At 40.5% G+C, this 13,966-nt stretch overlaps 2 protein-coding genes and 1 non-coding gene across 3 annotated transcripts; 2 read left to right on the top strand and 1 right to left on the bottom strand.

Annotated features, from left to right (window-relative positions):
- The first annotated feature begins 1,344 nt into the window (after positions 1-1,344).
- Positions 1,345-2,301, top strand: LOC121167327 (olfactory receptor 14J1-like). The gene has a single exon (XM_040996779.1). It carries the CDS (start codon positions 1,345-1,347, stop codon positions 2,299-2,301), a length of 957 nt encoding a protein of 318 aa, XP_040852713.1.
- A 6,119-nt stretch (positions 2,302-8,420) lies between these two features.
- Positions 8,421-9,377, top strand: LOC121167326 (olfactory receptor 14J1-like). Its single transcript, XM_040996778.1, has one exon. It carries the CDS (start codon positions 8,421-8,423, stop codon positions 9,375-9,377), a length of 957 nt encoding a protein of 318 aa, XP_040852712.1.
- A 560-nt stretch (positions 9,378-9,937) lies between these two features.
- Positions 9,938-10,044, bottom strand: LOC121167369. Its single transcript, XR_005885580.1, has one exon. It is a non-coding gene; the product is annotated as a U6 spliceosomal RNA (small nuclear RNA).
- Positions 10,045-13,966: the final 3,922 nt, after the last annotated feature.

Below are 13,966 nucleotides of genomic sequence, written 5' to 3'. Positions count from 1 at the left end.
CATGAAACACTCTTTATTAAATAACTTGTCAGTCCTTATATATAATTCATTTTTTATTTAGGGTAGAACATTTTCTTAATTCCATGCTCCAAAGTCCTATGTACTTTCTCTGGGATTTAGATTAAAAGAAAAAAAAAAAAACTTCTTTAGAGTCTCTTTAGTTTTTTAAAGATTTATTTATTTATTTTAATCTGAAATTCAGTTACAGAAAGAGAGACACAGAAAGGGAAATCACTATTCCTGGTCACTTTCCAAAGGCCTGCAGCAGCCAGAGCTAGGCTGAGTGAAGCAAGGAGCCCAGAGAATCCTCTGGGTCTTTCATGTGGGTTCAAGGGCACAAGACCTTAAAGCATCTTCTGCTACTTCCCGGGCAGGTACTGATTGGAGTGGAGCTGTTAGGACTCCAATCAGCACCCGTGTGAGATGCTAGCTCTACATGTAACAGGAGAGTAACGTGCAAAACCAACAACCTGGCTCCTAGATTTTCTCTTACATTATACATTGGATATGGATAGTTTATTTTCAGATTTGAAATTATTTCATTTCAATCACTGTATTTCTCTTCTTTGATTATACTGAACAACCAAAATGACTCAGTGTCTTCAACTGAAAACACATGATAAGAAGTTAAAATGAAGATTCAGAGAAAGCCGTTAAACACCAGAATATTCTTAATACCATCCGTCTAAACCCTGCATCTGAAAATGACATCTAAGTAAATAATCCCTTTGCAAAAGGGTTTTCTCATCATTATAATGAAGTGCCCATCCAACAAAATGTTAATTGGAAGAATAATAATGTTACTGAGTTTGGCCTTTGGCTCCACAGCTTCAGAGGGTGTGCCTGCAACAGCACAGCACTTTTCTGATAGCAGCATTTGTTGTTACCTTGCCCAACAAACCAGCCCTTCATCTCACTTTCCAATAGTATCTTTCCTCCAAAACAAAGCAATGTGCTGCTGAAATGCAACTCCTCCAATTTCCAACACCCTTAATCCAGAGCCCATCACTGCCTTTCTCTTCATCACAACAACAGGTTTTCCTGTTGAAAACATGGAGTTAGATGTTTTCCCAGGCAGTAAATACAACTCTATTTTCCTGACAAAGCCAGTTTCTTGAAAATATTCTTACTGCTTGTGACGACTGTGAGCTCCTTGAGCATAAGAAATGCAGAGTTTCCTCTTTGGCCCCTTACTCCCCAGCATTAAGAACAAACCCATTAGATACTATAAGCTAAGAATTAGTTGCTGATGATGAATAAATATTTAATTTAATATTTCTGGATTACATTTCTCATATGCTTCTGTCTTTCAGTCATCACCTCGATTTCATCTTCAGAGTGATTATGACAAATGTGACCACGATGGATGGATTCCTCCTCGTGGGGTTTTCTGACGATCAGGAGCTGCAGATCTGCTATGCTCTGCTCTTCTTGGGGATCTATCTATTGGCCCTGATGGGTAACTTCACTATTATCATCATCACGATCCTAGACCAGAGTCTCCAATCCCCAATGTATTACTTCTTGAGGCACCTGTCCCTTCTGGACCTTTCCTTTATTTCTGTCACAGTTCCCCAGTCCATTGACAACTCACTGACACACAATGGCTACGTTTCATATGGTCAGTGTGTGCTTCAGATTTTCTTCTTCACATCTTTCGCCTGGATTGAAATGGCCATTCTCACAGTGATGTCTTATGACCGCTACGCAGCAATTTGCCTGCCACTACGTTATGAGATCATCATGTGTCCTACAAGCTGTAAGTGGATTGTGATAGCTGCATGGCTAAGTGGAAGCATCTCTGGAACTTTGTACACAGCCGCTACATTTTCCATTACATTCTGTCGAGCCAAAATTATTCACCAGTTCTTCTGTGATGTCCCTCAGTTGGCAAAGCTCTCCTGTGCCCATGATTACTTTGGGGTGATTGGAGCATCTGCTTTCATGTCTGTGATAGGATTTATCTGCTTCGTCTTTATTATATTGTCTTATGTCCACATCTTCTCCACTGTTCTAAGAATACGCTCTGCTGAGGGCCAGTCAAAGGTCTTCTCTACCTGCCTGCCCCACCTCTTTGTAGTCTCTTTCTATCTTTCTACAGGAATCTTTGCATATCTAAAACCAACTTCAGATTCTCCAACTGCTTCTGACCTTGTGACATCTGTCTTTTACACAGTAATACCCCCAGTGCTCAATCCCATTATCTACAGTCTGAGGAATGAGGCCCTAAAGGGAGCTGTACGAAAGTTACTATTGCAAGGAGTCTTTACAAGGAGAAAGGCATTTTTCTCCTATTGTTGATGGCTGTCTAAGATGGTGCACCAAGAATTCTTTTAAACACTGGTTTCTTCAATGAGTAATGTTGATTAAAATAATTGGCAGCCTTTTCCTTAGGTAAATGAATATTTTCTTTTAGAAACTTGTCTTTTATTTTTTCACTTATTTAGTCAGTGAAACCATGTTCTGTTATTTCAAAGTGTTAGAAAATAAAGTTAATATAGACCTACTGCTTTCTTTTCTTTTCTATAAACATCATGCAACCACATGTATATATATAGACTCATCAATAATCATAGCATTATGCACAGTTAATAATTTAACAATTACAGCCAATGAAACAGGATATTTTGATCCCAATTCTATCCACCATCAACTATTTTCCCTTCAATTATTTAGCTTTAGTTTTTGCCTTTATGTATACCTGTTTTAAATGTTTCTACAAACTTGTGTGCCATTACTTTGTATACTTAGTTTTTAATATTATCGTTTTCTTGAAAGTACTCTGTTGAATGGTCTTCATAGAAAATACTTTTAATGGAGCCAGCCTTGTGGCTTAATGTGTTACACTATCACCTGCAGTACTGGCATTCTGTCGGGACACCTATTCAAGAACTTCACACCCAGCTATCTGTTAATGTGTATGAAAACTCTGCATCCATGTGGGAGACCCAGACAGAGCTTGATTCTGGCTTAGACCTGGCCCAATCCTGATTATTGTTATTTACGAAGTTCGCCAGCACACCTTTCTGTCTGCCTCTCCCTCTCCTTCTTTGGAACTCTGTCTCTCCAATAAAGAAGTAAATCTTTCTTGGGACCAGCATAATGGCTCAACTGACTAATTCTCCTCACAAGCATTGGCATCACATGTGGGTGGCAGTTCTTGTCCTGGCTGCTCCACTCCCAATCCAGATCCCAGCTGATAGCCTGGGAAAGCAGCAGAGGATGGTACAGAGGATGGCCCAAAGGCTGGAGAACATGGACTCTCGTAAGTGACACAGAAGCTCTTGGATTCAGGCAACAGACTGTTGTGGTCATTTGGGGACAGGACCAGTGGATGGGAGATCTTTCTCTGTCTCTCACTCTCTCTGTAAATACACCATTCCAAAAACAAACAAATAAATATTTTAATAGCTGAATAATATTCCAGAAAATTAATGTATCATAGTTTCTTTATCCAGTCTTGTTTCAATGGGCATCTAGGTTATTTCCATGTTTTTACAATTGCTGATTGTGTTGCAATAAACACAGGAGTACAGGTTTCTTTTTCCTGTGTATGTATCAGATCTTCTGGATATACTTCCAGAAATGGGGTTGCTGAGTCATATGGCAGGTGAATTTTCAGTTGTCTGAATATTCTTCATACCAATTTCCATTGTGGCTGCACCAATCTACAGTCCCACCAGCAATGGAGTAGGGTACCCTTTTTCACACATGTTTGTTAGCTGGTGTTGTTGGTAGTTTTTGTATGTAGACCATTCTCACTGGAGTTAAGTGGAGCCTCAGTGTTTTATTATTACTCTTATTACTATCATTATTATTATTATTATTATTATTTGAATTTCTCATGCTGCTAGGGAGCTTGAACATTTTTTGCATCTGTCTATAAACCTTTTGGATTTGTTCCTTTGAAAAGTGTCTGTTCATTTCCTTCACCCATTTCTTAACAGATTTGTTTGTTTTGTTATTTTTTTTTGTGGAGTTTGTTACATAGCTTGGATATTAATCTCCTCTCTGTCGTATAGAATGCAAATATTTTCTCCTACTCTGCTTGCTTGCTTTTTTTTACTTTATCGCGTGTTCTCTTTACTATGCAGAAGCTTCTTAGTTGATTATTTTGGTCTTGATTGCCTGGGCTTTTGATGAAAATCTATTGTTTGCAACCAAATTGGCCCAACCAAAGACCACTAGGCTAAGTAAAATGAGCCAATCCAAAAGGAAATATATCATATGTTCACTCATTAGAGACAACTCCATCAAAAACACAAAACAAAAAATAAAGGTAAATGAACTTACATGTGTAACCTCACAAACAAAAGCTATAATAGAGACCGTATGACCAGGAATCAAAGAAAATCAACAAAATGAATCTCTACTATGGAATAAAAGCAGACTTCCAAGAAACTTTTCAATATACCTAGACAACAAAATATTAGACCTTCTATCATTGCCTGTAGCAAAGGTGTCATACCCACATAAAGAGCAGAAAGTGGGTGTCCCTTCATCTTCATCTCCTATATTTACAGAAGCATGCACCCACTCTCTCCTGGACTTTCCCCAGGTAAACGTTCCCTTTAACAATTTAGAAGCTAAATGTTCAGTGGCTTCTTAGGGGAAAAAAATGTGTGGACACACAGATACACACATACACAAATATCACATCACATATTTGACATATTTGCACAAAACTGGCATCCATGGTTAAACTCCCAGTCTAGTGTTGATCTGCTTCATACTCTGCTCTTCTCACACAGTGCTAATTCTGTGCATGCCTCACCAAATTTAGCCTGTCCACTATGGAAAACGGTCCTTGGCCAAGTGTTTTACAGCCATCTGAACCTCTGCCTTCCCAATGCTATGGGATGTGTAAGGATTTCTGTCATCATTTTGTTAACCTGTTTTGTCTGTGGACTCATTCTCCAAGTGGCCACATTAGCTATGATGGTCCAGACCAAAGTCAGAAGAATTCAAGCCCATTCTAGTATTCTACCTGGGAGGCTGGAGTCCAATGAACTGCTCCATCATCTGCTGTTTTCCCTGGGACATCATTAAGGATCTGGATCAAAATTGGAACAGCTGGGGTCCGGCACGATAGCATAGTGGTTAAGGTCCTTGCCTTACATGCAGCCAGGATCCCATATGGGCACCGGTTCTAATCTCAGCAGCTCTGCTTCCCATCCAGCTCCTTGCTTGTGGCCTTGGAAAGTAGTAGAGTGGCCCAAAGCCTTGGTTCCCTGTACCTGTGTGTGAGACACAGCAGACCTCCTGGCTTTGGATGGGCTCAGCTCCAGCTGTTGAAGTCACTTAGGGAGTGAGTCATCGAATGGAAGAATTTACTCTCTGTCTCTCCTCTTCTCTGTATATCTGACTTTACAATAAAAATAAATCAATTTTAAAATAAAAAGAAGTGGAACAGCTGGCAGTGGTGTTCTGGTATGGGATGCCAGCAACGCAACTTAATTTGCTGCACATCATCAGCTCCTAGGGCTTGAATTTCTAACAAAAAAATAAAAGTAAGTATTGATTTCTACTTGCTCTGGAGGCCTAGAATTAGGGATTCATTTAGATATTCTCAAAATACTTAAACTTTCCTGTTTGTCACTCACAACTACATGATTTTCTTAGTAAAGGGATTCACCAAGAGTTGGCACTCAAGCCAACAATGTCAAAACCTGGGAGCTTGTCGCCTGAGACACTCTGAATCAAAATTCCTGAGTGTGAGGTACAGGTACTGGTGTTTCACATGCCCACTAATGTTGGCAAAAACAAGATCTGTACAAAACAAAGCAAAGCAAAAAAAACCCACATCTTGCCAAGTCATTCCACCTTTGTGTATAAACTTCAGTGGCTCCAAATCCCAGGTGATGAAAGATGGATGAAATCAATTAATGTCATCATTCAGTTCAGCTTTCCAATATAAAAGATGTTGAAAGAAAACCAGATAAACAACCAATTCTGTTTTCCAGGGAAGCATGCTTTTAAACATCTGTGTGACTAAAAGTAAGGAACTTCCAGAAGCCACTTGATAACTCCCTGTGCAGGAAATATATCTGTGGTGAGTTTTCCAGCCTCAAATAAAGACGGAGATGTTTTATGAAAAACTGATAGCACCATTCGTTCTTCAGATTGAGATCATAAAAGCAAGTTTATGGTTCTAATGAGTAAGGCAGTTCATTTTCCAGAAAAATGAGTGAATAAATAAAAGTCTATATTTTGAATTCATATAAAAGTGCTACAATAATGACCCACTTCAGGAAAATGAGGGAATTGAGAACAGTTGATGTGTCGTGAGTTTATATAAATAAAAACTCAATAACACATTTTTTACTAGTATAGAATAGAATGGAGAACAATATCTTTCATGAATTGTGGCTGTCTTATTTCGTGTCTTTCAGTAATATTGGTAGGTGTTAGATGTAAGACAGTGGTAGGAATTACAAAGGCCAATGATTCAGGGCTCAGATCTCGATTCTGCTAGCTAAGTATTCTGAGCTTAGATTTTTTTTCCTAAAAACAAACAAAAAAAACAAACAAAATATCAGAGCTTAATATATTTACCTCCTAAGAGAAACAGTTATTCATGTGATTTAAAGAGAGTTTTAATGTCAATTAATAAATTTCAGGATATTCTGATTGTATTAAACAGGTGATTCAAATTCACATGTGAGGAGTGAAGAGACCTTCAAATGTGGCAATTAAAAAAAATTTAAATGATTAGTTACTTTGACATCCTTTTTAAAATAACATTCTTAATTCAATAATCTCTGTAAGATAGTAAATAAAAATGTAATTCAGCAAACAAGTAAGTAAAGTAGATATGGAGAGTTAGGATGCCAGTTTCACTGAATTTTTTGTTTGATAGTCATATTATAAAGACAGGAAGAGAGACAGAGAGGAAGATCTTCCATAAATTGATTTACTCCCCAAATGGCTGCAATGGCCAGAGACGCGCCAATCCTAAACCAGGAGCCTGTTCAAGGTCTCCTGTACCGGTGCAGGGCCCCAAGATTTTGGGATGTCCTCAACTGTTTTTCCAAGCCACAAGCCGGGAGCTGGATGGGAAGTGAGGCTGCTGGGACATTAAGCAAAGCAGACACTGCCGGGCTCACCAGTTTCCCTCTTCGCAGAAGTGAGAGGCACAGAGTGGCCTTAGACACTATAAAAGAAGCATGTGAGGGTGGCTATTCAATCACTAGCTGAAGCCACTCTAACAAAGAGAGATGCTTTATTGGTCTCAAAGTCAGTCAAGATTCTGCCAGAGGTCAGATAACGAAGAGACAAAGAAGTATGGTGATATTTCACTCAGGCTTATTACCATAAAGTTTAAAGGGACTGTTTGATATGGCAGATTTAAAGTTCATCTTAGAACTATCAGATTGAATGAAAACATGCAAGAACATGAAGCTACAAGACCTTGAATCATCTTCTGCACCTTCCTGGGCCATTAGCAAGGTACTAAATTGGAAGTGGATCTGTCAGAACTCGAATCAGCAACCATGTGAGATGCTAGCTCTACACACAAGAGACTAATGTGATAAGCCAACAATCCAGCTCCTAGATTTTCTCTTACATTATACATTGGATATGGATAGTTTATTTTCAGATTTAAAATTACTTCATTTCAATCACTGTCTTTCTCTTCTTTGATTATACTGAACAACCAAAATGACTCAGTGTCTTCAACTGAAAACACATGATAAGAGAAGTTAAAATGAAGATTCAGAGAAAGCCGTTAAACACCAGAATATTCTTAATACCATCCGTCTAAACCCTGCATCCGAAAATGACATCTAAGTAAATAATCCCTTTGCAAAAGGGTTTTCTCATCATTATAATGAAGTGCCCATCCAACAAAATGTTAATTGGAAGAATAATAATGTTACTGAGTTTGGCCTTTGGCTCCACAGCTTCAGAGGGTGTGCCTGCAACAGCACAGCACTTTTCTGATAGCAGCATTTGTTGTTACCTTGCCCAACAAACCAGCCCTTCATCTCACTTTCCAATAGTATCTTTCCTCCAAAACAAAGCAATGTGCTGCTGAAATGCAACTCCTCCAATTTCCAACACCCTTAATCCAGAGCCCATCACTGCCTTTCTCTTCATCACAACAACAGGTTTTCCTGTTGAAAACATGGAGTTAGATGTTTTCCCAGGCAGTAAATACAACTCTATTTTCCTGACAAAGCCAGTTTCTTGAAAATATTCTTACTGCTTGTGACGACTGTGAGCTCCTTGAGCATAAGAAATGCAGAGTTTCCTCTTTGGCCCCTTGCTCCCCAGCATTAAGAACACACCCATTAGATACTATAAGCTAAGAATTAGTTGCTGATGATGAATAAATATTTAATTTAATATTTCTGGATTACATTTCTCATATGCTTCTGTCTTTCAGTCATCACCTCGATTTCATCTTCAGAGTGACTATGACAAATGTGACCACGATGGATGGATTCCTCCTCGTGGGGTTTTCTGACGATCAGGAGCTGCAGATCTGCTATGCTCTGCTCTTCTTGGGGATCTATCTATTGGCCCTGATGGGTAACTTCACTATTATCATCATCACGATCCTAGACCAGAGTCTCCAATCCCCAATGTATTACTTCTTGAGGCACCTGTCCCTTCTGGACCTTTCCTTTATTTCTGTCACAGTTCCCCAGTCCATTGACAACTCACTGACACACAATGGCTACGTTTCATATGGTCAGTGTGTGCTTCAGATTTTCTTCTTCACATCTTTCGCCTGGATTGAAATGGCCATTCTCACAGTGATGTCTTATGACCGCTACGCAGCAATCTGCCTGCCACTACGTTATGAGATCATCATGTGTCCTACAAGCTGTAAGTGGATTGTGATAGCTGCATGGCTAAGTGGAAGCATCTCTGGAACTTTGTACACAGCCGCTACATTTTCCATTACATTCTGTCGAGCCAAAATTATTCACCAGTTCTTCTGTGATGTCCCTCAGTTGGCAAAGCTCTCCTGCGCCCATGATTATTTTAGGGTGATTGGAGCATCTGCTTGCATGGCTGTGATGGCATTTATCTGCTTCGTCTTTATTATAGTCTCCTATATTCACATTTTCTCCACTGTTCTAAGAATACGCTCTGCTGAGGGCCAGTCAAAGGTCTTCTCTACCTGCCTGCCCCACCTCTTTGTAGTCTCTTTCTATCTTTCCACAGGAAGCTTTGCATATCTAAAACCAACTTCAGATTCTCCAACTGCTTCTGACCTTGTGGTATCTGTCTTTTACACAGTAATACCCCCAGTGCTCAATCCTGTTATCTACAGTCTGAGGAATGAGGCCCTAAAGGGAGCTGTACGAAAGTTACTATTGCAAGGAGTCTTTACAAGGAGAAAGGCATTTTTCTCCTATTGTTGATGGCTGTCCAATTTTATCCACCCACAATTTTTCAAAATTTTACAATGCAGTTTCATAGAGCCTAGAATTTCCCTTCTACTCTTCCTAAGTCTTCTCACCCGCATTTGTTCCCCATATTATTACAGTAGTATAGTCCTATAAGCAGTCGTAAGTCTGTCATTCTGCTCCTTAAATGTATCTTGACATTGCAGGTATGGCCAATGGCAGATTCTATCAACCTATAGTCAAGATATAGTGAACAATTTCATTGAAGTCCATCTTTGATTTTGAAGTAGAGAGGCACACTGCATTTTATTTTCACATCTGGACATGACAGTCCCTATTACACAGTTATTATACATCCTGTTACATGGAAAAGCATAAAGCAAAATCAGCAATAAGGAAAAAAATAGGAAACATACAATAATCTCAAGTTATATAATGATTGATGTATTGCTGAAGAAATGAAAAAGAAAATCAAAAACCTTCTTGAAGCAAGCAATGCTACTTACTTTATGACCTATGAGTCAGTGAAGAAATTAATAAGAAAAAACTTTTTTGAAGAAATAAAAATAAAAACAAAAAATATAGAATGCTTCACAAATTTGTGTGTCATCCTTGCTCAGAGGCCATTATAATCTCCTCTGTATCATTCCAATTTTAGTATATATGCTGCCAAAGCAAGCACCAAGAATTCTTTTAATCATTTGTTTTCTTCAAAATGTAATGTTCATAAAATAGTCAACAGCTGTTTTGTTAGATACATCAAATAATCATTTTTCTGTTAGAAACACTCTATCTTATTTTTTCACTTATTTAGTCTGTAGAACCATGTTCATGTTACTTCAAATTGAAACAAATAGTCATAATCTTGTAATACAGGCTTACTGCTTCCTTTTATTTTCTAATAAACATACATTGCCCACATATACACATACAGAGTCATCAGCAATCATAGCACATGTTATAAAAATAACTGCACAGAAAATAATTTAACAATAACAGGAATAAAATTGAATAAATCATCTATAGTTGTACCTACCATCAACTATTTTTTCAATTCTTTTAGTTTTTATATTTATATATACCTTTTACAATATTTCTTTTTTTTTAAGATTTATTTTATTTATATTGGAAAGGCGGATATACAGAGAGGAGAGACAGAGAGGAAGATCTCCCGTCTGATGATTCACTCCCCAAGTGAGTGCAACGGTCGATACTATGCCGGTCCGAAGCCAGGAGACTCTTCTGGGTCTCCCACGCGGGTGCAGGGTCCCAAAGCTTTGGGCCGTCCTCGACTGCTTTCCCGGCCCACAGGCAGGGAGCTGGAAGGGAAGCGGGGCTGCCGGGATCAGAACCAGTGCCCATATGGGATCCCGGGCGTGCAAGGCAAGGACCTAACCACTGCGCCATCGCGCCGGGCCTCTTTTACAATATTTCTACAAATTTGTATGCCATTACTTTGTATACTTAAATAGTTTTAATATTATAATTTTCTGAAAGTACTCTGTTGAATAGAATTCCTAGAAAATACTTTTAATAGAGCCAGCTCTGTGACATAGTGGGATAAGCTATCCATGGGCTCATATTCAAATCCTGACTGCTCCACTTCCCATCCAGCTAATGCACATGGACAATCATCAGAGGGCCCGGTACCATAGCGTAATGGTTAGGGTCCTCGCTTTGAATACACCAGGATCCCCTATGGGCGCTGGTTCTTATCCCGACTGCTCCACTTCCTGGCCAGCTCCCTGCTTGTGACCTGGGTAAGCAGTCGTTGATGGCCCAAAGCCTTGGGTCCCTGCAGCCACGTGGGAGACCTGGAAAGAAGTTCCTGGCTCCTGGCTTTGGAACGGTGCAGCACCGGCAGTTGCAGTCACTTAGGGAGTGAATCAATGGTCAGAAGATCTTCTTCTGGTCTCCTCTCCTCTCTGTACATCTGCTTTTCCAATAAAATAAATAAACCTAAAAAAAAAAAAAAAAAACAACAGAAAATGGTTCAAGTACTTGGAATGCTGCACCCATGTTAGAGACAAAAAACAAAACAAAACAAAACAACAACAACAAAACCACAACTCCTGGATCCCAGATTAGGCCTGGCCCAATTTAGTCATTACAGCCATTTAAGGATGGAAGATTTTTCTTTCAGATGGAAGATTTTTCTTTCTCTCTGCCTCTCCTTCTCCTTCCAGGTAACTCTTCCTTTCAAGCAAATAAATAAATTTTAGGGGAGCCAGCCTAATGGCTCAACAGGCTAATTCTCCACCTCACAAGCACTGGCATTCCATATGGATGCCAGTTCTTATTTTGGCTGCTCCACTTCCACTCCAGCTCCCTGCTTGTGGCCTGGGAAGGCAGCAGAGCATGGTTCAGAGACTTAAAAACATGCACCCACATGGGAAATGCAGAAGAAGCTTCTAGATCCTGGCTTCAGATTGGCTCAACTCTGGCAGCTATGGTCATTTGGGGAATGAACCAGTGGATGGAATATCTGTCTCTCCTTCTCTATATAAATACACTTTTCCAATAAAAATAAATACATCTTAAAGAAATAAGTCTTTTTAAAAATGTATTTAGTAATTCATCTGTTTTATGTGAACTATTTCTAATCTTCAATTTCTTTTAAAAAGATTTAATTGTTTTGCTTGCTTATTTATTTATATTTGAAAGGCAGAGTTATAGAGAGAAAAAGGGAGACAAAGAGGGATATTTTATCTGCTGATTCATCCCCAAATGGCTGCAAAAGCCAGGACTGGGTTGGTCAGAAGCTGGGAGACGGGAACTCTTCTGGATCTCCCACACAGGTGCAGGGTCCCAAGGTCTTGGGCTGTCCTCGACTGCCCTCCTAGGGTACAAGCAAGGAGCTGGATGGGAAGTGGAGCTGCCGAGATTAGAACCGGCACCCCTATGGGATCCCAGTGTGTTCAAGGCAAGAACTTTAGCCACTAAGCTACCGCACCAGGCCCCCAAATGTATATATAGAAATAATAAGAAAGAAAAAAATGCCACCAGGTTGAATGAGGTTGCTGCATCTGCTGGTGAAAGTTGGAACTGGGAATGGGCTGGAATGGGCCATCTCAAACGGGGCCGGGAGCAGGCCTGGTAGGAGAACTTCGGGGACTCCCTTGCTAGGCTGCTGCTTCCACTGGTGAGCATGAGATCTGGGACTGGGGCAGTCCAGGTTGTACTGGGCTGCTGCACTGCTAATGCACATAAGAGCCAGAATGGATGTGGGCCAGCTCGGTTAGACTGAATCACCAGCTGGCAAGTGCCACGGCTCAGTGTGAGTCGTGTCAGGCTGGACAGCAGAAACCCCTGGCAGGTACAGGGTCTAGGGCAGGGAGCATGCCTGGCAGAGTGAGCATGAGAACCAGGGCTGGGGGTATGCCAGGATAGATAAGGTGGCATTACCTTGTTGGTATATATTGGGTTGGGTATGGTAGCAGGTTGGCGCTACGCAACATTCATTAAAGGCTTGGAGAGAGAGATGCTCGGGCCAAAGTGGACACCGGCGTAGTGCTGGAGAGCACCACCCTAAGAGGAAAGATGGACTGCAGGGAGTGGCCCCATATCCCCAAGAGCAGGCATCCTAGTTTCCAAGTCTTGAAAGCAGAACCCACCCTACTGTGCCAAACCACCTCCCGTGTAGTACTGAACATTGGAAGACGGTAATGGCATCCCTGTTATCAGTGAGTCTACTTGAGTTATTGAGGCATCAGACCTTCTGTGCTGATGTGATGAAATGTCTCTGAGACCTCATGGATGGGACTACCCCAGCACTGGAGCCTTCAATGGGAGTGAGGATTTTTTACAGTGGTCTCTATCTCAAAGTAACACCACACTTCTGTAGCCTGTGCTCCAGAAGCTGGTGGGAGGAGACAATGTGAATTTCTTCTCCGTATCAAATGTCTCTGTATACTCCAGGTAGCTCCCCTTGTTGGGACTCAAATCTAGGATTTCAGTGAATCCTTCTGTGGCTCGATTGCCAATGTCAAGTTCACTGGAGATTGAGTCTAATGGGTCTTCCCTCTGCAATGGGGCTTTGCCCCAGCCATGGAGCCAGGGTCCTGGTTGCCAATGCACATGTCCCCTCTTCTTGTGTTACACCATATCTGTGTGTCTAATGAGATCCTCATGTCTTCTTTGTTAAGTTGCTATGTTCTTCCTTGGGCATTCACCTCAAAACACATTTTCTCATTCCAGTTCTCTGTAGAAAGAAGAGAAACAGTGATAAATCTGCTTGGCCATCTTCAGCTCTCACAGAAGTTTTACTTTATCATGAAAGGGTATAGAATTTTATCAAATAGTTTTTCTGCATTTAATAAAATGACTATGTAGTTTATGATGTGGGAGTATTAGTGAGATAATTCTAGTTTCACGAAGTATCACAGTATCAGGCCTGTACGTGAAATGTCCTCATCCCTACACTAGAGGGTACACACTTGTGAGCAGCTTTTGTAGCCATTTGCTTTCTAGGTGCTTAACCACCAGTATTTGTATGGGCAGTCAGCTTCATCAAAGCCATGTCATAGAGCCCACCCTACTTATCCTTCCCCTCCTTCCACTGAAGCTCACGGAGCTAGAGTGGTGCTGGTGTTAGAAAGTGAAAG

The sequence above is a fragment of the Ochotona curzoniae genome, unplaced genomic scaffold (assembly GCF_017591425.1).
Source record: "Ochotona curzoniae isolate NIBS_2020 unplaced genomic scaffold, NIBS_Ocur_1.0 patch361, whole genome shotgun sequence".
Classification (NCBI taxonomy): domain Eukaryota; kingdom Metazoa; phylum Chordata; class Mammalia; order Lagomorpha; family Ochotonidae; genus Ochotona; species Ochotona curzoniae.
Note: the sequence above shows the minus strand (reverse complement) of the source record. Positions and strands in the feature narration are given on the sequence as shown.

Coding starts and splice junctions, on each gene's coding strand:
- LOC121167327 (XM_040996779.1), top strand. CDS start 1,345: ATGACAAATGTGACCACGATGGATGGATTCCTCCTCGTGGGGTTTTCT.
- LOC121167326 (XM_040996778.1), top strand. CDS start 8,421: ATGACAAATGTGACCACGATGGATGGATTCCTCCTCGTGGGGTTTTCT.